This window comes from Myodes glareolus, chromosome 5, assembly GCF_982192425.1.
Source record: "Myodes glareolus chromosome 5, mMyoGla1.1, whole genome shotgun sequence".
Lineage (NCBI taxonomy): Eukaryota > Metazoa > Chordata > Mammalia > Rodentia > Cricetidae > Myodes > Myodes glareolus.
In genome coordinates, this window is record NC_142030.1 from 84,768,493 (window position 1) to 84,795,481 (window position 26,989).

General features: G+C 41.8%; 1 protein-coding gene across 1 annotated transcript in view; it reads left to right on the forward strand.

The window, feature by feature from the left end:
* The window catches only part of LOC125398242 (protein crumbs homolog 1), a 43,765-nt gene that overhangs the window by 13,969 nt on the left and 2,807 nt on the right, over window positions 1-26,989 (forward strand). Inside the window, exon 6 of the mRNA XM_087906651.1 lies at window positions 1,044-1,170. Within this exon, the coding sequence (XP_087762777.1) occupies window positions 1,044-1,170 (127 nt within the window). The remainder of the gene's footprint in view (window positions 1-1,043; window positions 1,171-26,989) is intronic.

Consider the following 26,989-nt stretch of genomic DNA (forward strand, 5'->3'; position numbering starts at 1 on the left):
GAGAAGTCTCGGGCACACACGGAAGTTTTACTTTGGGGGAAGTGGAGATTAAAATCAGTTTACATCATAAGCTGTTCCGCAGAGATCCTGGGGCTAAGATTTCACTAGTTTCCTAAAGTAATACAAATGTCATCACCACTGCTCTGCCCCCAGGCCTTAGCAGAGTGTTTGGCACAGGATTGGCAAGAACTATCGAATTAATCCATGGGTGTCCAGATCAAGGACTTGTTTACTATATATAATAATATTCCAAAAACCTAGGAGAACTGATTTGAAAGTGTCAGTAGACGAATGTGTTGTTTGATATATTCAACCTGATTTGAACATTACAATAATGAATACAAAGTATCAGCGTAACACACACACACACACACACACACATTTATCCCACAAATGTGTGTCGCTTTTGTGTCCGTGTGTCAGTTCAGAAAAAAATGTTCTTAGGAAAGGAGGCAGGCAGTGTCCCCGTAGTCACGTACTAGAATGGATGCTACTTCTTTGGGAAAAGTCTTATTGGAAAGCTGTTACTAGAACACTGAGTTCCGTGTTACTACTAGAACACAGTTTATTAGCAGGTTTCTTATTTTTATTCAGGTTGAAAAAGGTGGCATTTCAAAGGAAAGTAATTCAGTATCTCCCAGAATTAACCAAGTCTATCCTAAGGCAGAGATAGAACCTTCACCATCAGGGTTCCCTCTGCCCTGGAGATTCCAGGTTAGCAAAGTCACCCTGCCAGTGTCCTCCTAAGAAAGCTGACAATCATAAGGTAGCAAACTCAATAGCGTCCTTAAGGGACAAACAGGGCTTCGAAATATTTGCAGGCCTTTTATTTGAATTGATTCAATGTGTGTGCCCATGTCTGTCCATCTCTGTCCACAAAACTCAAAATGTATTCAAGGGTTCTGAAGGAATCTTTGAAATTTATCCAGTAATTTTGGTAAATACTCTGTGTGATGCTAGGAAGAGAAACAAACCATTTGCTCCACCTTACAGCTCCCTTGTTCACCCAGCCCTGGGCTTCTGCTCCTCCATTCATTTTAAAGGTGTGAAGAGGACATCAATGAGTGTGCTTCTGATCCCTGCCTGCATGGAGGCCTGTGCAGGGACTTGCTCAACCGGTTCCAGTGCATCTGTGACGTGGCCTTCGCGGGTGAGCGCTGCGAACTGGATGTAAGCGGCCTTTCCTTTTATGTGTCTCTCTTACTGTGGCAAAACCTCTTTCAGCTCCTGTCCTACCTCGTTCTGCGCATGAACGATGAGCCAGTCGTAGAGTGGGGTGCTCAGGACAATTATTAGCATGTACGCAAGCATCCCCGGGGATTAAAACACTGACTCACAAGAAATGCGGTCTCAGTATGGGTCTCCAGGAAATGAGGGACTAGAACCCATCTGGAGGATGAAACTGCATTTAAGCCTTTTTAAAAAGCACACTGCAGGCATTCTAGGTCTTTCTAAAGTGTTTTCCTTTTTAAAATGAAAAGTGTGCTCTTAATATAGCCAGATATATCTCATTATTCAGTGTACTGAGTCCTAAGGCCCTGTCATACTAAACACGTCCCTGTTGAATGGTTTTTATTGCGATTAGAAAATCTTCTCTCTACACTCCAGTTTCACGTGTCCCTATTTTCCTGGCTACAGTTTACCTCGTTCTAATTTGGTGTGTGCTCTTCCCTCTCATCGGTTGTATGTAACATGAAAATTTGAAAATATCTATGAACATTTTTATAGTCATGTGCGTCTTTATGCAAAGCTATTCTAATGAACTGTGGCCAGTTCTTTTCTACATGAAGAGGGGAGATTTTTTTTCCCCCAATAATGTGGGGGAAATGGTCACACTATCCTTCACTAGTATCGGGTCTGATTCCATGGGCCATCCTCCCTATCAGAAAAGAGCAGATAGACTTTTTCTCTATTTCCTTCTCTTAAAATTCCCCCTTTCCGTTATAATTGAAAACTTTCTGTTAGTGGCTGATAGATTTGTGGGGGTCTTGACTTTTCCATCATGTTTTCCCTGGCCAATTATTTATGCTAAACATCTTTGGAGGAGCATCATTCCAAAGGAGATGTTATGAGTGCTCGTTGAGGGGGAATTACGTTGACCCAGTGAAGAAACTCATGACACCACCAAAATAGCAGTGGCCCACAGGATGCCCTTCTGTAAGTGTGCCTTGGTTTGAAAGCATGAGGGGGACTTTTCCTATTAATACTATCAGTGCTCACTGACTCATGCCATGATTACTTGAAGGAAGTCCTTTGGCTGTGGAAATACCAAGGTGAATCTTATGCACAAGAAAAGAACAAGATAATGTCCTATGAAAGTAAAGAAACTACGTTCTTGCTCCATTGCTCACGAGCTATAAGGTAGCGGCCCTCACCCTGCGGCAATCGTCTCAAACTAGGAGAAATGTTGAGGTCTTTCATCCATTCCCATCATTTTCCTCATGGCTAAGTCTCTGTGTCCGTAACTCTGCTTCAGACAGCTTCCTGCAACATGAGATTTTGTGACCAGGAAGTTAGGCAAACTTTTCCAAAAAGCATTTGCATTCCTAAGTATTCGCAATAAGTGTTCAGTAGATTATAGTCAGAGACCAGATGTAGAGTTCATGTTCCCTCCCCTATACATATCTTCAACTGTGTGCTTACAGATCATTCAGAATGTGATTTCTTCCTCAGAGAATATAGGTAAGGAGTATTTATCCACAATGTCTTTCCCTGTACAGTTCTAATGCTTCCGTTGTCATTGTGATTGTCAATTGTTCTATTTTCCAACTGTCTTATCATTTGATAGCTTTTTACTTGATTCTCTCTGTTATCCTTATTTCTCTGTAGCTCACTATGTTTGTGTGACTTATGATTTCACACTTTTTCACAGAAAAATAAAGTCTTTTCTTCTGCATGTTCTATTTGTGATTCTCTGGTGACACATGTCTTTGTTTGCGTGGACTGTGGGTTCCACAGTAAGAGATCCACAAGCAGACACACTCACACAGGCACACAGACACACAAACAGAGACATACACAGACATATGCACAAACATACACACAGAGACGCGTACACAGAGACACACCAGGAACACATATGAATACTCATTTCTTTACTACTCTTCCGGCATACATGTCATTGCAAGTAAACACCATGATACCAGGGGCCAGGTTCCATGGACTCTCCCTATCAGCAAGGGATTCTAGAACACAGTAAAACCTCATTGGTTCTTACAGTTGCCTTACACAAGCTGGTCTTAGTTTTGCCTGGTCATGGGGAAGGATCATCTCACCTAAGGAACAAAATTTCAAACATTTGGTTATTCACACATTCACACATGTTCTTGTGGATCATATTTCCATGACAGATTGCATTTACTTTTATAGAAACTCATTTCATTTTTCTGATGTTTCATCTTTAACATGTGCCCCACTGGATTGTGATGGGCATTGACCATCTTCCTCCTTCGCGAGTGTATAAACAGGTAGCGGACTTAACTACCTCTTTCCAATGAAGAAAAGAAAAGTAGAGAAAACAGAAATTTAGAGAAATGCCATGTTTTGATTGTAAAGAGAAAAATAAATTCAAGTAGCATTGCTTCAGAAATCTGGGGCAGGACTGTGAAAAGACATTTATAACTACATCATTTATTTTCTCAACTACACTTTTTCAACACTGCATCAATGAAAGTCTTTTCCATTCCAAATTGTTCACTAAATTTTGTAGGAAAATCACTGACGTAGAAGTCATTTTAATTCTTCAAAATTAAAGCTCTTCTGGAAGTAGTACTACATACAATTTGAATTTAATAATTTAGAGAAGAATTCTGTTTCAACTGTTAATGTCAATTCCAACACATATTGTTTTATTGCACTTCATAACCGTTTTACCTACTCAATAAATGATTTTGAATATTTATGATATGCTAATCCTTGGCAATTCTGGGTAAACAACCATGAATTAGACATGATGCTTGTCCCAATATAGCCAAAAGGAAGAGAAAGTAGGGAAGGCGATAAATCACGAAGGACAATTCTTCAGCCAGTGTTGCAGTGTAAGTGGGTGCCTACCTGGGGCCTGTGCAGCAAGGGATTATGTCCAAAATTAAAGCTGGTTGTAGAAGATCAACAAGGCAAGCTTGACAAAGATTATGGTGAGATTTGAAGTAGGAACCTGGTAGGGAAGGAAAGATGGGGCAGACAGCAATAGTCCAGGAAGAAAGGTCTGGAAAGGTTTTCCAGCATTGCTGGAAAACAGAAGAAGAACATGGGAAGACTAAGCTGTGGAAGGAAGTGGAATCATGCTTAGAAGTCATGGAAAAATGATGGCTTTTCATCCTGAGGTTGTTGTGGAGTCTTTGAAATGCTTCAATCAGAAAAGTGACAATTATGCTTACATTCTCAAATTTCCCTTGAACTTCTATATAGAAATAGATTAAAGGACAGACAAGAGTTCACTAATAAACACACAGTGACAAGGCTACCGTAGTAACATGGACACACGGAAGGAGATTGTTGAATTAGCAAGTTTAGTATCAAATGAAGAGACGAGTTTCCAAGAACAAAGTCTGAAGCCACCTGACCTAATGATTGTTCGTGACAAAGTGCAGTTCTGTAGGGGTGGTTAGTTCAATATGATAAAAGCCATTTGGAAGATTAATCCACTGAATAAATGAATGACTATAAAGTTTTGGCAGACAACTGCAATATAATTGTATGTATCACCATTCCAGACTTGATTAAATCTGGGATTAATATGTAAACTTGAGATTCATACTGTAGGTATACTGAAGTTATGATTCCATGGACACCTATGCACAGCCCTTTGTGGTATTTGTTGTTCTGCAGTGGTACTACCTTAAACTGAAAGCAGTTCAACCTTGTCACCTGGATCCAATGCTTAGGGTCTCATCCCCTGCATGAACTTTATTAAATTCCATGGACTGGAGAAGCTATACAAGGAGGTGGAGCACTGGGTCTACTCAAGAATTTATCTGTCATGTTCTCACTCATCACTGGTCTCTTCACTCTGAGATATAGTCTGCACATTTTTCTGTGCACATTGATCACCCATTTGTAAAGAAATCACTGGTGGTTTCCTACATTCCATTACCACTGCAGTTTTTAGACATTTTGCTTTCTTACAAACCAATCTCTTCTTTTGTAAAGGCTGTCATTTTCACTGTATGACTATTTTCTACTTTACCTTCATATGAACCTGTGTCAGGACCTCTACAGGCTCTTCTGACATGACGAGAACTTGTGGGACTCATCCACCCATTTTTGTTGCTGCTGAACTTTACACAAAGCAGATTTTTTTTCGTCCTGTGATTTATTATTGCTGTTGGTGAACACAGCTGATGAGGGCTCCTTTCACCCCTGCCCTGGAGTGAGACTTTGTACAAAAAGTATACAAATGTATTGGTTTGAACCTTTGACTAAGGAGCTTGAATTTCATTGCTCTCATTTAGCCTCTGTTCATATTTTCAGTGTGGATATTCACAGCACAGGGGACGTGAACTGGTGTTCATAACTGAGTTTAGTGGGGACTCTTCATGGATTATTCCCTAGCTGCCTCTCCAGCCTCGGTTCTTCAACTTCCTGCCATTTGAATGACTCTCTCTCTTTACACTCCTAGTTCCTTCTCTTTCTTTCTCTGGAAAATTCCTACCTTCTCTGAAATCCAGGGTCTAAGAGAACTCCTCTAGGCCTCTGCCTCAGCAAAGGTTACTGTATTCTTTCTTCTTTTTATTTCTTTTTATTGCCTATGATGGGATCTTCTAAGCATATACCCCCACCAACAACATTCAACACTAAATTTCTCTAGGTCAAGGACCACCTAACACATCTGACACAATGATAAGAGAATTATCACTTTACAATAATACGAGGATCTTGAGAAGTAATATCACTTTATTTTCTCAGTAGTTTGGTGTTTAATGTGGATCAGTGGCTTTTCTTGGATGAAGCTTGCTATCGTAGCAAGTGAAGACATGTGAAATCTTTGAGAATGTAAGTGAGGAGCTATTCTTAGAAGCTTAACAATGTCACCAGGGTGGTAACTTTGTCCGTTTGTGTTTGTTTATCCTTTAGTTGTACATTATAATAGCTGGCTCAAATTTTGGCTAATTCCTGCACCTTGGCTGTTTTCCCAGAAAGCACACGATGAAGGGAAGCACAAACACCTGTTGCAGAATATTGACTTACACTGTGAAGGTGTGTCTTTGCCAAGGTGCCTTCTGATTGGTTTAATAAAGAACTGAATGGCCAATAGCGAGGCAGGAAGTAGTTAGGCAGGACTTCCAGGGACAAAGAGGACTCTGGGAAGTAGAAAGGCAGAGACGCTAACAAGATACAGAGGGAGTCAGACATACAGAATGAAAGGTTAAAAAACCACATTTCAAAATGTAGATTAATAGAATCAGATTAATTTAAGTTTTAAGAGCAAGTGGGACAAGCCTAAGGCTGAGCTTTCATAATTAAGAATCAGTCTCTGTGTTGTTGTTTGGAGTTTGGCAATCTACAGATAGTCCTACAAGAAAGCTTATTACAAATACCACTTCACAGCTCCCAGTGGTTACCATTGAAGTGTGAATAATAAGCTTGTTGTACATCAAAACAAAGAAAAGAAATAAGTCATCATAAGCAAAATTGAGCCAACATTAGAACTCTTCAGCAATGTTCCTGATTTATTTGCACCAAAGTAAAGTCCCATTCAAGAAACCTCCAAATAGAATCTGAGTAACAGTGCAGGAATCTTGATGAGAAAACTGTGCACTGACTGTGAGGAGCTGCATAGATGCGGCAGGTTTATAAGCACCGACCATAAACCAATTCAGCGTAATTATTAATATGGCTACACCTCAAAAATCTGGTAAGGTTTTGGTGTGTGTTACTTATAAGAGCAGAATGATGGGGTTGAATGAGAACAGAAATTTTTGCTCAACTGAAACTTGAGCCAAATAGCTGACCCAAATCGCCTGACGCTTAAGAAAAGTGTAAGATTGGGAAAGATACATTTGTGAATTTCAGATCACTAACACACTTGATCATTCAGTAGTGAGGAAATGTTTGAGAATGCAGAATCTCTTTAAGAATGTATTTTTAGGTACACTGATTTATTGTGCTAGTTTTTTGAAATCAAAACCCTACAGCTCTGTGCAATTTAGACCTCCAAATAAACCTTTATTCAGAGAAAAGCCAGCTAAGTTTCATATGCACACAGGAAGTCTGCATTGCCCCACAATCTATCATTTTCAGGCTTGAGTGGTAGGATCAGAACATGGGGGCAGGAAAGGATAGAGCCATTGGGAAAGTTTGTTTGGATGTTCTTTCTTTTTTTTCTTTATTAAATCATGTGGTAAAATAATGCTGTTAGAAAGATATTTCATTGTAAATTGCAAGAGAGTTCTTTTTGGAAGATTAAGTTAATGCTCATTCATCCTTTGTTGAAATCCATATTATATTATAAATATATTACAGGATCATTTTGTATGACTCAGTCCATTGTATGATACATGTCTAATATCTGCCAAGATGCTGCGTCTCCTGGGTTTTGAGTTATTGTAAAACAATGTATTAAAGAGTTTAAAGGGATTTTAGGAACCATCAAATCCAACTTATTTTTATGTAAAAGAGCAAAAAACTAATAATGGAGAGGGAATGCCTGAATTAAGTTATAAAATATTAAATCTCAGTGTTCAGAGATAGCAGAGCAGTTAAAAAAAACTTGTTCCACTTTCAGAAGGCAGTTCAGCCCTGTCACATCTATCTGGTGGCTCACAGCTTTAACTATAGCTCCAAGGTTGCCTCCACCAGCATCTCCGCATGTGGGCATATGCGTGTGAGCATGCACACACACACACACACACACACACACACACACACACATCTTTAAAATATTAGGTCTCCCAACCTTGCCTTCCATACACTGACATAGTAAATCATTTCTTCACCTTCCAGGCAGGTTGCAAATGAGGCTCTCCCAGTAGCCTAGAACACTGCACCACCTCTACAGATGAAACTAATTTTAAAGAATGAAAATAAAGTCCAGTCAACACTGGACTGAAAACATAGTCATTGTAAGGATGTTAAAACATCTTGAAGACAGATTCCATGAAAACATCAATCATCATTGTTTAATGTTTTTGGAGGGCAATTTTAAATTATATTTATGTACAGAAAACTTAGCAGTGTACATTTAACCCACTTTTGTAGCAAGTTCTTTGACCTTTGCCTTTTCCAACTTGGCAGTGCAAGCCACAGATTTAGGACCCAGAATGCTGCCTTCCCAGTGGGGACAGATCTCATCGTATCTGCGGTTATTGGTCCTGAGAGTTCCCACCAGTTTACCTAGAGCACCCTTGTCTTCTAAGTAAACCTGTGGGAAGACAACCATGGTGCATGTCTTACTGCAGACCAGTCACTCCAGCCTGGCCTATCCCCTGATGATGCAGTAGGGCACCCCACCCTGTGACACGGGGCAGGCCCGACACCACAGCTCAGTGGGGTCTGCATTGTGGACGATCACCACCATCTGAGCCTGCTTGTTTCCCACCAAAGGTGGCGACTGTATTGACCTCTGCTCAGAGGACAGGTGGTCTCTTCGTGGGGACAAACCCTTTGCCACCAATTGTTTTCTCAACTTGGACCAGCAGCCTCTGTTCTTTCTTCAGCTTTGTCTCTGGAGTGTAATTGTGGGCAAGATTAAGCAGTTGGATAGCTGTTCTGGCCCAGGGTCTGGGTGAACTGATCAATGGCAGGAGGTTCTTTGAACATCTTGTGAAGGATGGGCCTTTGCCAACTGTTGGCTGGTGTAACAGTCATCTGATGAAGTGAATGGAGTCTCTTTAGTGCTGGATGTCCTGTCCAATACTGAATTTGTTAGACCTTTTCTCAAACAGAGGAGGCACCCACATTTTGGCCTCTGGCTTCTTCACAACAGCAGGCCTACGGCCACCTTCTTCCCCTGGCCCTTATTTCCTCTGGGCATCTTTTTTGACTGTAGGAGAAAGGTCATTTTTTTTTAATTTTAATATCCTAGAATGTGAAAAATCATAAAGTTAAATCCAGCTTGATGTTATAAGAGAAAGGTTAAAAGACGCAAGAGATACAGGAATTCATCTCATTCATTTAATAACCATGATGAGATGCAGGTTATAATATCCATCCGTGAGGACAGTGAGATTTAGAAGGGTGAAGACTCTGGATTGAGGTTACACAGCAAGCAGATATCAGAGCAAGGCTTAGCATCTGGGAATGATTGGGAACAAGATACATAGCATCCTAGTATGCACCATTACTTGCGGTTTGGGGTACTGAACCTAAGGCCCCACACCTGTGAAGCAAGTACTCACACACTGGGATATATCCTACAGTATCTTTTCAGTTTGGATTGATTTTGAAAGAGTGTCTCAGTAAATTTCTCATATGGGCCTTGCTCAGACAAACCTCCTGCCATTCGGTTTGCTATCCTCCTGACCATTAAGCATCTGGGATCATAGACCTAAACTACTAGCTGGCTTCGCTGCACAGCCCCATAGACTGATTTCTAGGTAAGTTACTTTTCTAACCTTGTTTATTTACCATTTATTTGTATGAAATAAAAATATTTATATGAAATAAATGAAGCATACAATAAGAAAGCATACTTGGCTGAGAACTTTCACATTTGGAATTTAGAAAGGCGTGAACAGGGTTTGTAGAGAGCGATTTCTGAAAGCGGCCCTCTTTCCCCCACTAAAACACGCTGTGAAAATGTAGAAATGGGAGAGAAATGGGAGAGTTGAATAATCCATATATTCAACTACCCTAAACTGTTTTCAACTTAAGAAAGACTGAATTGATAACTCCAGATTTTTTCATCCTTATTTTAAATGAACAAATGGAAACACAAAGGAGGTACATTAATTACTCAAGTCTGTGCAGTGGGGGAGCATCATTCCTGGAGCTTTTCATTTCCAAATCTCATGCTCAAGAAAGAGTTGTGATCTCTGAAGTGAGACTCAGGAAGGGACATAGAGTGATGAGCACGGGTTTCCGTGATGTTGCCAACCAGACTGGGTGGCAGTGCTCACTCCTTTTCAGTTCAGCCCAAAAACTTTGTTCCTGTAGTATTAGTTGCCTAATTTCCAAAAGATACAAATAAAAACTATAGAGAAGAGAGGGACGAGAGAAACCAAATAGAAGAGACTTGAGGAATGAACAGACACATTTAATGACAGAGTCCACCTTTATCCCGGCTGCACAAACAACAGAGCATACTTAGAAATTGATTGATGGGTCAATCAAAGGAAACTTTTGAAGCCCCAGGATCTGAGGAGGTGGGCATTCATTGGTACCCAGTACGTACAGTAAGATGTGGGAAAATCTCCTTCACACCGTAAAGGATAAGCTTGCAGAAGATAGTAATTCAAGAGAATGAAGCAGAAAATAAAAATAAATGCAACAAGGACTTGGAATAATTTATGAATGACAGAATCATAAATCGCTTTTGAGAGGATAGAGTTGCGCTTAATTGCAAAGGCTGATGTCAAGGACAATGCCCACTGGCCCACATCCTCAGGCTCTTGCTGCAAACAGAGCCCTGGCCAGTGGCGCAGCAGTCTTGGGCTGTTTGGCAAAGTCTTGTGATCTGAATTTGACCCGCAGAAACAAACACCCAGAATGACATTCTCTTCAAATTATAGTTTAAAACAGCACTGTCACTTATCACAGAGTTTTCACTAATTAGTATTCAGGAACAAGTAAATATAGCACTGTATATTTGTCCAGGGAAGATAAATGGCCAGCAGGTATATGACAAGATGCTTAGGATCAGTAGTCATAAGAAGAGTGTAAATCAGTACCACAGCGAGAGATAGATGTACTTTGAGCACTAAAAATGTGTAGCCCTTCAGTCCACCTGCTCTAAACCAGTAAGAGCCAAGTAGTGTGACACCTTTGAAAACATGGTGTTTACTGTTTATAAAATCCTTGTCTCAGTCTTCTCTGCCTAGTGGAAGAATTTTATCGTCAAGATCTTCCAATAAAGGATTCTTCACTCAGTTCCTGCCATCCCCATTTGTGGTGTCTGTTTCCGAATTAGCTTCAACATGGCTCTGTTGTGCGTTTTACAGTACCAGTGATGCCTCAGGCCGGAATGGGGTCTCCTCAGAGCCGTTAAGTACATTTATCTTATTATCTACAATAGCCTTAGGAATTAGCCACCCCCTTTTCCTGATGGGAACCCAAAGACAGGGCAACATGGCTTCCTTATCCTTACAAACTCGGGCAAATCAATCGTGCCTGCAAAATGGCATGTCAGTGTGTGTTGGAGGATTGGATGGATGGATGATGGGAATGTGGTAGCAGTGTAGCTTTGCTGGGGTGGGAGGGCAGAACCACCTCACCAAGAGCATATTCAGCCCAGGACTTAAAAAATGAAGAGGTGTTTTCTTCACAAATATTCCTTGGATAAATATTTTTATGTTGTATGACTCTGTTTTCAAAGTGTGAATTTAAATTGTTTTTCACTGGAGAAATTAATTTGCAAATAAAATTCCGCGTCTATTATTAGAGAGAACTCAAGCGCATGCAGCGCCGGAGGCTCGTTAGATTGATAATGGCCTCTATTGATGATTTCGTTCTCTATATCTACTATTTCTGAGCACAGAGAAGGAAGAACCTGTGGGGCCACCATTAAAGCCATGGGCTTCCTTAGGGACCATGGAGCAGGCTTTATAGGAGGAGCGAGGAACCGGACTTTACAGTATAAGGCTGGAGCCCCTTGGCAACGGGACCGAGCAGCGTGCCAAGGAAAAGCGAGTGGTTGTGGGACACAAAGGAGGATCCAAAAAAGGCTGCTTGTGTTCATGCGTGGAAAGAGCCCCAGAGTCTCAAGATCTGGGGGCTGTGGATGGGGGTTTCTGCTCTTGCACCGAATGTGCTGTCAGTAAGCCCCAGCTGACCGCGTTTCACAAGTCTCACGGTCAGAAAAGACCCATACAACCTTTTTCCAAGTGCTCTCTCCCTTCTCCTCATTGCTAGCTCTAGGCCATCTTTGTCAACATCCACCACTCCCTGTGGGACTTGCTGACTTCCGGGCTGCAAGGCAGGAAGTCCAATGCCCTGTCCTTTCATATGGCTCAGACTTCAACCATTCCCAGCACTGTCACGGGCAAGGCAGAGAGTGAAGCCTCTTCCCAAAGTAACCATTTCATGGCGTTTCTTCAAGCTCTCTGGTAATGGGAATGGCGCCGGGAGACAGGAAGAGAAGCAGTGAAATAAAATGTGTAACCCTTACCATAGCAGTTTCAAGGAAACTATAATCTCGTAGAGAAAAAAGTAAGTAACTATACAATATATTCCCCCAAACTATCAATCCCTAAATTATGTTTCTGAGTCAAAGCACAATATAAGTTCGCAAAAACCTAACCAGTAAGAGTGATTGCATCAGACCTTTTCATGGAGGATATGGGAATTGAATTAGAGCATGAAATATAAGAAAGGTTTTTTGTTGTTGTTGTTTGTTTGTTTGTTGTTTTTTGTTTTTTTTACAGGACAAAAAGTAGAATCACTTTCAGGAGAGGAAAAAATGCCCTAAGTGAAGAGGTAGCGGGAACACTGTTTCCGCGGAAAGAGGAGCAGCGGGTGGACAGGCGTGAGTGGAATAGCACAGCTGGGAAACAAGAGGATGTAAATTCAAATAAACGAAGGGCAGGGCTAGATTATGACTGTAACCACTTAACCTTCGGTGACCATCAAGTCAGAAAAGGACGTTCTCACACCCCTGTAATCTAAGGTGGTGCTGTGTCTTCCTGCAAATATCCCTTTAGCTTGTGATTTGTGCTGGCTACCAATCACTTTCTAGTTAGAAGGGATCCCTGTGGGCTGGGATTCATCAGTTAAAGAGCATTGACTGCTCTTCCAGGGGACCTGAGTTTGAGTCCCAGCAGCCACACTGGTGGTCCCTAACCATCTGTGACTGCAGTTCCAGGGGATCTGGCTTTTTTTTTTTTTCCGGCTTTCACTGACAAAACGGCACAGATAACCCCAGAAAACACCCATAAGGCCTTAAATAAACAAGTAAATGTTTTAGAAGGGATCTCTTGGTCTGTGCCATCTACTGGATTACTTATTAGCGAGAGACATTGCCTTGAGTTCTGGAAGACAGACAGTCCAACATCAGTGCCTCAGAAGCTTGGGCATCTGGTGAAGTCGTGCTTCGGTGTCAGCAGACATTGTCTGCCCCTGTGGTGTCACAGCAGGAAAGGGGTCTCTATGCCGGCGGCACCCAGAAGCTTAACTGACATCAAAGGCCCCACCTAATATCATAACCCTAGGCTTTATGTAGGCTTCAGCCAGAAGCTTTAAAGGGAAGTGAGCACACATCACAACAGGATGTCTCTAGCCCAGATTTTAATTTTGCTAAAAAGATTTTCTCTTGGCATAGTTTTCTTACTAAGTCTTGCTTTAAATCTTTTTAAAAAAAAAGAGTTCCACTTGAATACTTTGTGAAGTTATTATTCATGACGTTTTCTATTTTTCTCAAAGGACCAAAACCAGTTTTGGCCTGGGAAGGTTTAGATATAATCAGATTAAGCCTCCCTTCAGGAAAGAATGAGCACATTTCCTGGATCAAACCAGCAAACAGAGTCTCAGGAGTAATAAACTAAGGCACTTTTCACTCATCATCCTGAAGAAGACAACAGTGAGAAACTACGCCTACTCTCTTGAGAAAATGGCTCCGCTGGATACCAAGTGAAGGATGGTTTGAACACATCTATTTTCAGAGCTAAGAGAGCCACAGATTATGAAGCAGAAGCCTTAGCTGCCCTAGCAGAGTTAGCCAGGCACAGAGTTCTGGTCCAGAATGAGAGGACTGGGGTTCTTCAGGTTTCTTTTCCTGCAAAGAGATGTGCATGATTCCAGGAAACATCTGCTACCCAGTCCTTCCTTTAATATCAACTATGAGTGGCCCTTTCCTTTCAGTTTCGCAACAACCAAGGATCAAAAAACGTCAACAGTATTCTCAAACTCATGCAGTACATCTACCCCTAAACTCCCTTACATTTTCTCCACTATGTAACTCTGGGCATCTAAGTTATACAGTGAAACATGTAGAGGTTGTTCCAAGTAAAAGTACCCTAGAACATTCTAGAAGAGTTGACATTTCTTAAGTGCAAAGTGCATTTTTAAATAGATACCCTTACATATACAAAAACATGTGTACGCCATGAGGCCAACAATGTGCAGGGAACTCTTCAAGCATTTCTGAAAAACAGTTCCCAAGGCAAATAAGCAACATAAATGGAAAGAGACTGCAAAATTTGCTCTATGCCTTCCTGGGATCTGGTAACTCTGTTCTACCATCAACTTCTGTGTATACAAAAACTAATCACCATTGGCAGTATGCAAATTATCCTAATTTGCTATTTTTTAAGGTTGAAGGTTGTGTTTGTTTGGCTGTTTAACTGCTTTGTCACTTAATTAAAAATATAAATACTCCCGAATTATAGAAACTAATATAGGCCCCTTAATTTAAAATTTTACTTTCCGAATCCTAAGTAATGCCACTGCATACATATCACACTCACCTTGGGAAGTGAGCTAAAAAAAAATTGTGTGCAGTTGTTTAATTAATGCCCAGCTTTGAGGCAGAAGCATTTGAAGCATTACACGCGATCCTACTCTGGCTGGGGAGGACAGTCAGCCTTCTTCTGATGGAAAAATGGCTTGCATTGAAGTGGCATTCTGAGATGGGTGGAAAGAGGGTCACGTATATAGATGCTGCTTACACGTATGAGTTTTCTGAGTAACTGGTCCATGTCTGAGGATCAGTACACACAGTACTATCGGTGAGCCCAGAGAATAGCAAAGATACCATCATCCATCCTGCTCCCTTGCCACATTTGTTCACCTCCGGAGTTCAGATTTTAGTCATAATCAGTCTTGGTTCAGACGTAGCGCTGATCCGGCCTTGTTCAAAGATCCAACAAGCCCTCTCCTCTGCCTGGCAAGCACAGAGAACTTCTCCCAGGGTATGGGGCTCAGATCTTTGTGTATGCTGGGAAGTGCCACTTGGGTTTGCAAAGCCATCTCATTTTTTAGTTCAGTTCAGAGCAATCTGAAAGACTGTGAGGCAGCACGAGGAGCCCGACCTCAAAGTGACGTGAACAGAAAGCTAGAAAATAGGCTAGTCAGGCAGGCAGCATGTCTACAACCTCGCATTTAAGAGGCTGAATGTGGAGGGCCAAGAATTCAAGGCCAGCCTGGGTGTCGAAGCAATTATTTCCTTCAAGACTGTGTTGTTTGTTATAGCTTTCCAAATATAGCTGCATATGGATTTTGAAAATATCAAGAGTGTTCTGTGACACAAATTTAGAAAACCAGAAGAGAGGAGAATTCAATTTTTCCTAAAGAAATTTAATTGTTTTCTTATATCTAAACAGTTAGATCCATAACATATTTTATGCATCTGATACTGTCTTCCTTGAGTCAATACAGGATAACTTTTTAAAAAGTCTTTCCATGGCAACAACTTAGTATTGCAATAGGCTGTTTAAGTGTGCTGTATGGAGCAGTGTGCTCGCCTCCTTATCCAATCAATTCACATTTTACATTCTTTATATACTTGATGAATGATACTGCTTCTAGTATCATTCATGCATAGTTATGCTCAACAACACTTGTATACTTTACATATTTTATAAATAATAAGACTTATCTACTTCACATGTAATGCAATGTATGTGTGTTTCCCCATAAATAATATTCCAGTCTTCCTTTTAACATTCCAGTTATAAAAAAAAATGGGAGCTACTATATAATGGTTTTGAAACCCAGTAGTGTCTCAAAGGGAATATAACAACATTGCCCTTCTCCCATGATCTTGGAAACCTTAAATCTTTTCCATAATGGGTCAAGTGTCAAAGGCACTTTTAGTATTCCCTAAATGTACCTCTTTGTACTGAAACCATAGTAAAGCACTGTAGGCAATCAGAGGCAAAGGAACCATGTGTTTTGAGGAACCAGAAATGAATGCTATGACATCCAAGAGGATTAATTACCTTTCTTGGGAAATTAGGAAATAGATGTATAATTTTTAATTATGCATACATTTCAAACTTTCCATCAAAGTCAAATTATGCTGATGGTAGTCAAACCTACCATCGGCATGGATTCAGGAACCTGCTGATGGAGTGAAAACACACAGTAACTTGTTAACAAGACGTACAATTATCTGCAGCTCCGCAAATAGAGCCAGAGTGGCATGTAATCTGCTGAGCTCAGGCAGCCATGGCGGGTGAAGATCTCTTTCTAGGCTTCCCAGTTAGTATTTACAGTTGGAAGCAATATATGGCTGCAATCTGAGTGCTGCACCTAAAAAAGGGAGCTGATGGCTTGATACTTTGTTTCCTGACACTGTGAAACACTGAAACAGCTACCTTCCTAATCACCGCCTGCTGTACCGTGTTAAGACTGGAGAGTAGCACATGGCTGCCGTCTACACGCTGCAACCCTAGGAGGTTTCTCTGCATTGTTTAGCTGTTTTGTTTCTTGATAGACGTGCTGGGTGTTAAAAGCATAGCACTGAAAGTTGTGAATTATGGGTCCCTTTCTTTATTCTGCTGCTAATATTTCAGCTTTTGTGCACACACACACACACACACACACACACACACACACATACACACACACTGTGAACTCCTTACTTCTCAGCCACCCACCGTGCACTAGGCACCTTCCTAGAACTCACCAACAAAACCCTCCCACCCCCCAGCCTGTTCTACTGAAGCTTGTTCTCACCTGTAAATCCCTAAAAGAATTGAGTAAAAACTGACAAGTCAGGAAGCATGACCAACTAAAAAAGTACTCAACAGAAGAGAAACTTGAAATATAAAGCAACCCTGCCACCGGGTAACCATGCCAAGCACTGCTAACAGTTGAAATTACAGGGTAGCTTTAGGTTGCATTCACTTAGTTTCCTACAGAGGATGCAGCTGCATGTGATTGAACGCATTCTGTGATTTGAATAAGACAATTTTCAGATTGCCAGCTGTGTAACTCTGGATAGACTGTTTAAATCACCTTTTAAACAGTCTGTATATTACTAAATTGTGAAAATTCAAATGAGATGGAATATATTCAAAAATGCCGGAATATATTAAGTGCTTAGTGTGTAATTAATGTCCCCTCCCCCGATTTACCACCTTCTGAAGTACTTCACAGGTAATTCCACAGTCAAAAATGTGCTGTGTGTTGGAAAGATGAATCATCTGGCTCAAATGCACTGGTAACCAAAGATGTAGCTGTGATTTTTATAGTAAAGATGGCATGCGTATCCTAGGCTCCTGAAGCTAAGAAAATAACCCTTAAAGTAGTAGCAGGTATCAGTAAAAGTGGACGATGAACTGAGTGAGAGAGGAGCAGCTACTAAAATCACTGAAGAGTAAAAACTTCTCTTCCATCTTGATGGTGTCTGCTCAGGTCCACCGCGCGAAGAAGAGGGGCTTGAGCTGAGCCGTTCTGTGACTCACTTTCTCCTGTGGAAGCTGCAGCTACGCCCCTGTTGCTAAAGCACAGCAGATGGCTTCCTTTTACACCCAGCGCCGTCAGTGGAATGTCAATGTGCCTCCTCCCCACACTGACAACACCAAGGCTGTGTGTTTAATCTGTGCTGTGCAGGCAGAATGACCCTGAAAAGAACACGAACTCCCAGCACGTTCCGAGAATTGGCATGTGTCCTGGTAAACAGGACTGGGAAGGATTTTTCAAACCCGGTGACTAATCACGGATTTCTTCCTGGGGTTCCTAGCTCAGCCACATCCCCTAGATGCACAATCTAAACGGTAATCAAATAGAAAAGTTACAGACCCAAGGGAAACACTTTCTAAAGGGGTAAAGAGGTGTGATCTAAGCTATGGGAATTTCTCAGAGCATGAATTGATTCTAAGTCCCTTTGGGGGAGTTAAGAATACAAAAAAAAAAAAACAAAAAAAAACCTCCCTTCAGATTTCAGATTATTTAACAACAGAAGGGAAATATTCTTTTTTTTAACAATTATTTTAAAATTCTGGGTGGGGGGGAGGACACAAAATGTTGGCATACCACAAATGAGAGAAAATGCTTTTAGCGATAAACTTATCCCAAAAGAAAATCCTATGTTTTGAGACTATTTCTAGCAAACTGTATCAGCAACATATGATGAAGGGCTTAGGTGCATTATTTAATCCCCTTAAATAGATCTCAGCTGAGTAGGAAACAGGGCCTGTGATCTTCATTTTATTCAAGCAGCCCTTGAAAATTAATCAGCGGTGAAGAGGTGTTTCCTTGGGTTTGTCCTTGACATGCTGTCTCAGAGGAATAGGGATCGTCTGTGTTCTGGCCCTTATTGACCAAGCCTCAGAGATAACATCTCAAAAGTGATGGAGACATTTTGAATATTCTAACTGCTGTACATATCTTGTAGTCTTGAAGACCCATAAATGTCAAATAATAATTTCAGCTACATTATAAGATCTAATTTCATAATAGGCTATTATATTATGTTTTAAACTTACAGATAAAGAAAGACCAGTTGTGATTTGGCAGTATTTTTAAGCTCATAGGAAATACTGTTAGATTTCGCCTTTGGTCCCCTCCAAGAAGAAATGCTTCCGATTCCTCGGTGCTTATGTAAACAGTGTATGTTCTCCACTGTGCGTTTGGACATTGAGGCCAACTGTTAGTAAGACAAACATAACTTTTTTAAAAAATTCTGCTAATTTTAGACTTTACCACCTTGATATTCCAACTTTGAGAAATTATTCTTTAGTTCCGGAACTAAATACAATTTTTCTTAAAATTAAAATCCTCATAATGTGAAGATTTCTATTCTTGCTGACTGGAAATGCAGGCCTACCCCACCTCTCTGCCCCACAGTGTCCTCCATGTAGATGCAAGTCTCGAACTTGGAAAAATAATGCCTGTGCTGTGAAAAGCTTCCCATTACAGCATCGTGCACATCCTTCGTCTTCCACACGACAGAGCTTAGAACTAGAAGTCTTATAATTGGATGGAAGTCGGCAGTGACAATGGAAATCGCCACCCCCAAGGTTATTTAAGGGAAGGTACAATGTATAGACATCCATCAATGAAACCCGAGCAGAATGGATTTTAGTTCTCTGTCTGCTCTTTAAAATAAGAATAGACTAAATGGCACAATAGATTATATAAACAAGGACTTCAATGACAGGCTGTCAAAGCTAAAGTTATACATTTTACATGGGTGACTTGACGCCATACTTTATCACCTACACCAGGGGAAGCCAATTTGATTCTGGTCAATAAAATACAACCTCTAGAGCTGAGCCTGGGGCAAAGCTGACACGGTGTGGCAGATTCCGACTATTTGACATCCACTTACTCTAGGAGGGGACACACAGGAATTGACACTTGCTACCATCTGGGGTGCGTCCCATATTTAGGTTCGATTTGATTAACAAACACTTAGAGAGATCTGCCAAGGGGGCAGCTGGCTGTCCTCCAGTGCTGTTCATGCCGTGGTAATTTACAGCGGGTCTGAGCGTAAGTGGGACTCGTACTTCAAGAGCCGGATTTACTGCAGTCTCACAACTGTTGAAAATTAAGCGACATGTGCTGCAAGTTAGGGCTTACTGGGCTATCTCATTAGAGGAGGCTTTTCCTAAGGCTTGGAATCTTTGCTGAATTACTGAGAGACTTATTTGAATGTAGACTTGGACCAAATAATTTTCTGATAAGTTGGTCATAAATCCTCAGTAAAATAAGCTTGGTGTTCTCAGCATATCTATTGGCTTTTTTGATCATTTTTATGGCTTTCCCTTTACTGGTCAAATTATCCTTATAGGCTTCTACAGCTCCTCTGACATGGATTAAGTCAACACAAACCAATAGACCTTCATTACTTTGGCAACTGGTTTTGATTTTGGGGCAATAAATACAATGACACAGACTAGACTACCTTTGCGGAAGGAATATGTGATAAGCCACGAGGATGCCAGAGATTTGGGCCCTTTTGTTGTTGTTCTGCACAAAGTAAAAAGAATGAATTAACAGCAGCTTTCAGCCTGCTGAAGAGAGTTGGGAGAAAGAAAGAGAGAAGAATGGAAGGAAGGAAGGAAGGAAGGAAGGAAGGAAGGAAGGAAGGAAGGAAGGAAGGAAGGAAGGAAGGAAGAGAGAGAGCAGGAAGGTATGAGAAAAAGAACAAGGCATAGGTTTTAGACTAAGACAGCAACTACTGTGTGATGTGATCCACACCTGCCTGCCCAGAAGAGGATTGGCCATCTGTGGGAGTGAGATTCATTGTGTAACGAAAGCACAGAGGGGTAGACAATCAAGCACGATCTAGAACAGCCAAGGACAGGGCAATGGAAGCAATTAGAACTGATTTGGAGAAACAATCTCCATTTTAAAATTAATTTTTAAAACATCACATTTCCAGTTTTGGGGTCTGTGCAGAAATGAAGCCTAAAGAAAATCAGAAGGAAATGGGATGGCAGGGACAGATTAGTTTTCACAATGATTAACCAAGCTTTTGAGAGTTTGCTGCCTTTGTTTAGCTCCCTCTGCATTTTTCCAAGTCAGTGTAGGTTTCGGGCTTCACACTTTTTCACCTAGAATTTCAACAAGTATCTTCTATGAAAATCAAATTCCTTCTTCAACTACACTGGTATCACACCTAGGAAATTTAAGTCTTCATATAGTCTTCCTATTTTGGTTTTAACAGTCATCCTAATAACGGCCTTAATTAGCCTCCCCCCACCATAATCCAGGCTACAATCAATTGAGCTATGTGCTGTCTTGTTCTGCAGACAGGGGCTCTGCCTTTCAAATTCACTCGCCACTGAGTATGTCCTTGCTCTTGAGCTTATATAGGAAATAAATCAACCCAATTATTGACCACTTTCTAAAATTTACATACTATGGCAGAGATAATCTATGAGGAAAATCAATTTTTAGAGAAGATTTCTTGGCACACGCACACACACACACACTCACACAAAACCAACAGGTATGAATCTGATGTTTCAAATAACTGGTACAGATCATTTACACCAGGAAAGAGCCAGCAGAGAATGTACATGAAGCTACCTTCCACCTCAGGAGGAAGAGGAAATAGAGCTGCCTGTGAAGTTTGTGAGATGTTCCACACTTAGGGTGGGTAAATACTTTCTAGCCAATAAGGTGCCGCTCCACTCCACTTCCGCATTTGTGGCTCTGCAGAGGGCCTCGTCTAACTTCAGTCTAGTTTCACAGACAAGGAAGAAACACCCCAGTACGATAGCCCACGCTTTTTGTTCTTTTTAAAAGAACAGGGTCATGCTGCTGCTTTCTGCTTCAAGTGCTTTACCTCATTCTCCACCTTCTTCCCCAATTCCCTTCACACCTGCCTCCAGCCTAACCTTCACCGCACAGACCCACCGGCATGCACACATACCCACTGCTACTGCACAGTGAGGATGTTTTCCTGACAGTGGTCACAGTTTAGTTCTATATCACCAGTGTCTTCTACGATTTCTGCAACTGAAGAGACAATCAGTAAAAAGCGTGAAAGAGTGAATGAATACATGAGGGACCCCACCATTAAATATTCTGAATTCTGGAGAACTCTTCTTGCGTGTGAAAATAATGTAGGAATGTATCAAACAGAGCATGGAGCGTTGCAAGTGTGTGAGTCAAGAGTGACTGATCAACCACTTTGTGCAAAGGGCTGCATTTTGTATTATTGGAAAGTTCCCGAGTAAATAAATAGACCGTTTCCTTACGGTTGTCACGGGAAGGCTAGAGCTTTGCCTAACTCACAAAGAGCGGCAGAACAAACGAGTGGTGTTCTAAAAGGGGAGGGCTGATGGACATCATGTCCTGCCCTCTGATAAAGCGGTAATGGCAGGAGCTGAGGATTCCTGGTGCTGAGGTGTCAGGTAAAGAGAGTTGCTTTGCTGTGAAGGTCGGTGCCAGCTAGGCTGTGGCCAGGCGCAGTGACCCTCACAACGCTAACCGGGACTCATGAATGGAGAAATTAGGTTTTAGGTGTGATGTGCGTTAACTCCCACGGGTGTCTGGGCTCTGAAAAAGTCTGCTTTTGTCATTTGTGTGTGTGTGTTTGTTTCTGTTTGGTTTTCTTTTTTCTTTCTTTGGAGATATACAGATATCAATTTGAGTGGAAGAGAAGGCGACTGGGGGATAAATTACTCAGCCCGGTTAGAGAGAGCCTTGACTAAGGCAGCTTTATGGCTGCGGGAATGAGGAAGAGCGCCAAGGTGGCAGAGGACTTGGTTGTGGGCGGGTCTGACCACAGAGTACCAGCGAGACGAAGTCGGGGTGGACACCTCTCAGTGTGGCAGCTCATAATGTGCCAAGCACACACTCCGGAGCGTGAGTCAGCAGAAGCGGTTTCTAAAAGGGAGCGTCGAGACCAGCAAAAGAGAGAGAAAGCTTTTCTGAGCCCTATACGGACCAAGGTACATGGTTTGATCGCTCGCCAAACGGAGATGAAAAGAAAAATGCACATCTCGGAAATCGTTGCTTCTTTATTTTTTAATCTTCAATAACAGTTCCTGCTAGTGTCACCTGGGATGTGAGGGGCAGGAACAATAAAGCTAAATCGAGAGCCTGTCTCTGCTGAAAGGCGACTCTCTTCATGTCCTCTGGGCAACTTAGTCACCTCTGTCATCTCCACCAGCACCACAGGGATTAATTACGGCTCTTCCTCATTGGGAGCCACAAAGCAAACTCTCCTTCTCTGTCGAGTGCATGTCGAGGTTTTGGTTAGATTTAAATCTCCAGAGGAGAAAGTTGGATGTTTGGCAAGTCAGTAGCTCGTGATGGGCAAGTACTTTATTCCTTCCTGTCACACGGCCATCATCAGAACCGTGTCGGTTCCGGTACTGAGGAGCAGAAGGGAAGAAGGAGGAGAAGGAGACCAAAGTAAGGCGAGCATTTCTACCTCGGCAGAGTTCCAAGGCAGCAGGAAAAATGGAGGGTGGACAGATGCCACAGCACTGTGCACTCAGAGTTAAAGCCAACTGCAAGTAAAAAGGGTGCCCCCTGGGAAGGACTCCTAAGAAAGTAACAAAATAGTCTCACCTCCCTCAGCAGCTCATTGGGAGATTTAAAGCTGTTTTTCTGTGAGAAACATCGGGCCAGCCCCCAACCAAGGTCAGAAGAAATGGTGAGCTAGTATCTTCAGCCAATAAATATGTAAAGCAGACTGTAAACTGAGTTTGCAGGGTTGGGACTATGTTTGTGCAGAAGAGAGATAATGTTTATTCACCAGGTCTTGTGTTCCAAGGCAAACAAGGATATTGTTCACACCACCAGTTTCCAGAGAGCAAAATATGAAAGCCATGTTCTTCAGACTTCTAGTTGCTTTAAGATTTTGCTTAAAATCTGGTTTTTGAAGGAGAAAAGAGGCAGGGAGCAACACAAGAGCTTCCGTCATAGTGCTCATCTCTGTACCTCCAGACAGTCCCAAGCACACGGCAAGCCCATACACAATCTTGCTTCGCTGAGTTCAGGAAGAAATGTGGGCTCTTTTCCTGAAAGTGAACAAGACAAAACAAGCCATAGTTGGGCTAATGGATGTGTAAGGCTACTGTAATTTTATGCTAGATCAGCTCTTGTTTTCGCATTTAATTCCCGTGTTTCCATACGGCTCCATTACAGACCCTTCTGCAGAGCCTGGCCTGAACACGCGTGGGAAGGCTTCTACCTTGCAGCTTGTGTCTCTCTCCCCTGTCCCATCTCAACCTTGTGGGGCTTTTTCTCCTGGATAGTCTTGATTTCAAACAGAGGAACTGGGAAGAATTGTGATGCGGTGGGAGTTAATGAGAAAGACTTGAAATTTTCGGGAGGGACTTCGAAGACTGCCAATTCCATTCTCACACAGTGCTGTGGGGATGGGGACCCTCACCACTTAGACGTTCTCAACAATCCCAGGGAGAGCTCTGAGTTTTAAGGACCCTAATGAAGGTGTGGGCACAGTTTAAGTCTCGGCCCTCTTCTACTGCCTGTTGTCCACCGTAGACTGCTCCTGGGGAGAGGGGTGCAGGGTCTCTGAGGCCGCTGTTTCTACTATTTCTTGAGTCTTCTATTCTGTAAAAGGGACATCAGGCTGAACCCCCTCCACGCTGTTCAAGGACAGTTCCCAAGTCTCCTCCTTTAAACTTTAAGCACATTCTCCCCATTCCGCTCCCCCCCCCCACCCCGCCAAACTGTAAAATGAACAGTATAATTATGGTTAAAAATTGGCAGCTGTCACAATAATAATTTAAAAAACAAAGTTCTGGCACACAGTCAGCATTGCTATGGAAACGCCTGTCTCTAGCAACTCGTGGATAAGATACAGTTCAAGGACTTGGGTCTGCGTGGGAGTGTTTGACCATCCATAGAGTGAGGATCTAATTGTTGCAAGAGGGATTCCCAAGAACTGCTCTCTCTTGAGTCTTAAAGCTGGATTCTCATCTCTTTATTTTAATTTGGCAAGAGAGTTGAGGCGATGCCTTCCTATTGCCTTTGATAAGAAGATACAGATAAATATTCTGACTGGTGTTTGGAAACACATGTTGAAAATAATTTTTATATTAATCACCAATTCTCATAATATTTTCTAGTTATTCATGCAACATTTAAATACACACATCACACACACCAAAACTCATGGCTAGGAACTGTAACATCATCTTTGATCAAGTGATGTTTTAACTTCCCCTCTTCAGCTCTTTCTGTGTGCTCCCACCTAGCTGACATGTAACTGAATTTCAAGAATAATTTGAAGGACTCCATAAGTCTCAGCCCTCTTCTGTTGCCTGTTGTCCACCATAGACTGCTCCTGGGGAGCATTCTGTAACATTTTCTAGAAGCCAAATAATGCAACCCCTTTTAACTATAGCACCTATTAAAAAAAAACCCTCACTATTCACTGGCTATGCAAGGCGAAAGGGGCAAACCCACAAGCCATCACTGCCCTACATGGCAAATCTCAGGTGAGAGGTGAGGGTAAAGTTGGGCCAAGGAAGAAGGGAGGATTCCTGGCATCATTTTCATATGATCCAGTTTGAGAGAATGACCTTTGTGGTGGCAACATCCATTTATGAATCTCCTCACTTGAAATTAAAGTTTGCAAGTTTTTCCCTCCAGAGCCTTAGAAGTATGAGATTAAGTTTTCATACAAATCCTTTATGGCTTCATAAGTTTTCAAGGCTCCGTCTAACATGTGCTGTTTCATGTTCTCCAAGGTGCTTTGGTCATAACTAAGCCAAAAAATTCAGGATGAAATGAAACATCTGTCTATTTTGTTCTGAAGGTAGAGAGTGCAATATAATCAGAGTTTAGTCATATATAATATGCACACTCTAAAGATATTAACTTGAGAATTGAATATAGATTGATAAAAATCTTTTAGAAAAATAATCTTATGTAGTTGACTTCTCTTAACCTGGATATACCATTTCTAGGAAATGTTGACAAGCAGTGTTAGAACATGCCCTGTCTCTGGGATTCTAGTCCAGTCCTTCGACTGTTCCATCATGCGTTCACACGCTATTGCAATTTGAGTTATCAGAAGATCCACTCGGGATCTTTATTTGTAAAGAATGATTGGAGAATAACAGAGCAAAGGGTAGCCTTTCAATCACGGAAACTAAAAAGTAGAAAGCCTTTGAGGCAACTTAAAAATGCCATTCACTTCGGCCCCATGCTAAATGTTGCTATTTGACAGAGTCAGGGGGATTCTTTCATCAGAAAATTTACAGGAGGCCTAGAATGACAACTCAGCTTTCTAGATGGTCTTCTCGGTCAAGGGGTATGGCACTCACGTTTATTTTTTATGTCACTAGAACTGGAGATTGTGGTCTGTAGTTTATTAACGCCTCCTGACAATATTACGTGTTAAGAACACATACCCATGCTTTGTAGAGTTTAGACTCTTTGCATTTCACTTAATCCCATCATTTTAAGTAGATAGCAATGCCCAGCTTTAGTGGCGAATAAGTAACTCTCCAGCTGTGAGATTAATGGCTGATAGTCACACAAATAAGAGGCTGAGCCAGGAATCAAACCCTGACTTCTTTCTCCAAACTCTTAACCATATCAGTGTTCAGCCAAGAGTGGCAGAGGGGGAGCCAGGGTTCAGCTCTTGACACCCTCACCTCATTTCTCAGGCTGCTGAGAGAACTACAGGCAAGGCTCTGATTCCTCACAGATCCCAAGGTAAGGGAAGCAGAAGTGCAGGCACTAAGAGGTCTCAGCATTGTTTCCTGCGGCCTCTCCCTATAATGTGTTAGGTCTAGGTGATCTTCTTTCAGTGTAAACCAGTCTCCATCATGACACAAAAGGATCTAGAGACATTCAGAAAACTGAAGAAACCCAAGCCAACCGATTTGCCTGCAACCTGAGTGGGAATGAGCACTCCTGTGGCGTTCATCCAGAACAACGACCATTTACTCCCCTAAAAGACACAACTGGGTGCAGACCCTCACTCAACAGCTTAGAACAAGGGCGCTTTGTCTTACCGCTGCAGAAAATACTGCCAATGCTTGCACGCTGGGGAGTGCTTCTGATTTTACCTCCTTGGCTCCCCTCTCTCATCCTTTTACCTCACCTCTTATTTTTTCACTAAGCTTACAGCAGGGTCACGTGCTGCCATTACTAATGGAATCTTTCCTTCCATGTTGTGTCTTCCCTTCCTTTACTCTCTCTCCCATGTCCCCTCCTTCATTATGGGAGTCAAGCAGACACAATGCGGCCTGACCCAGAGAAGCCAAGGTCATTCATTGGTGCTTCTGCTGTGACCCCAGGACAAACCCTGAATTTGGGTGACATTTGGATTGCTTGAGAGGATTTATCTTTGTAGTTTCATCTTTCACCAATTCTGACGTACCTTTATGTACAACTTTTGCTCTCACTGGAGGCTCTTCAATTCTAAAGAGTTTTTAAGTTTCCCTTTTAAAAATTTATTCAAATGGTTTCATTTGAGTGAATTTGAGTGAATTCCTTGCTTAAATAG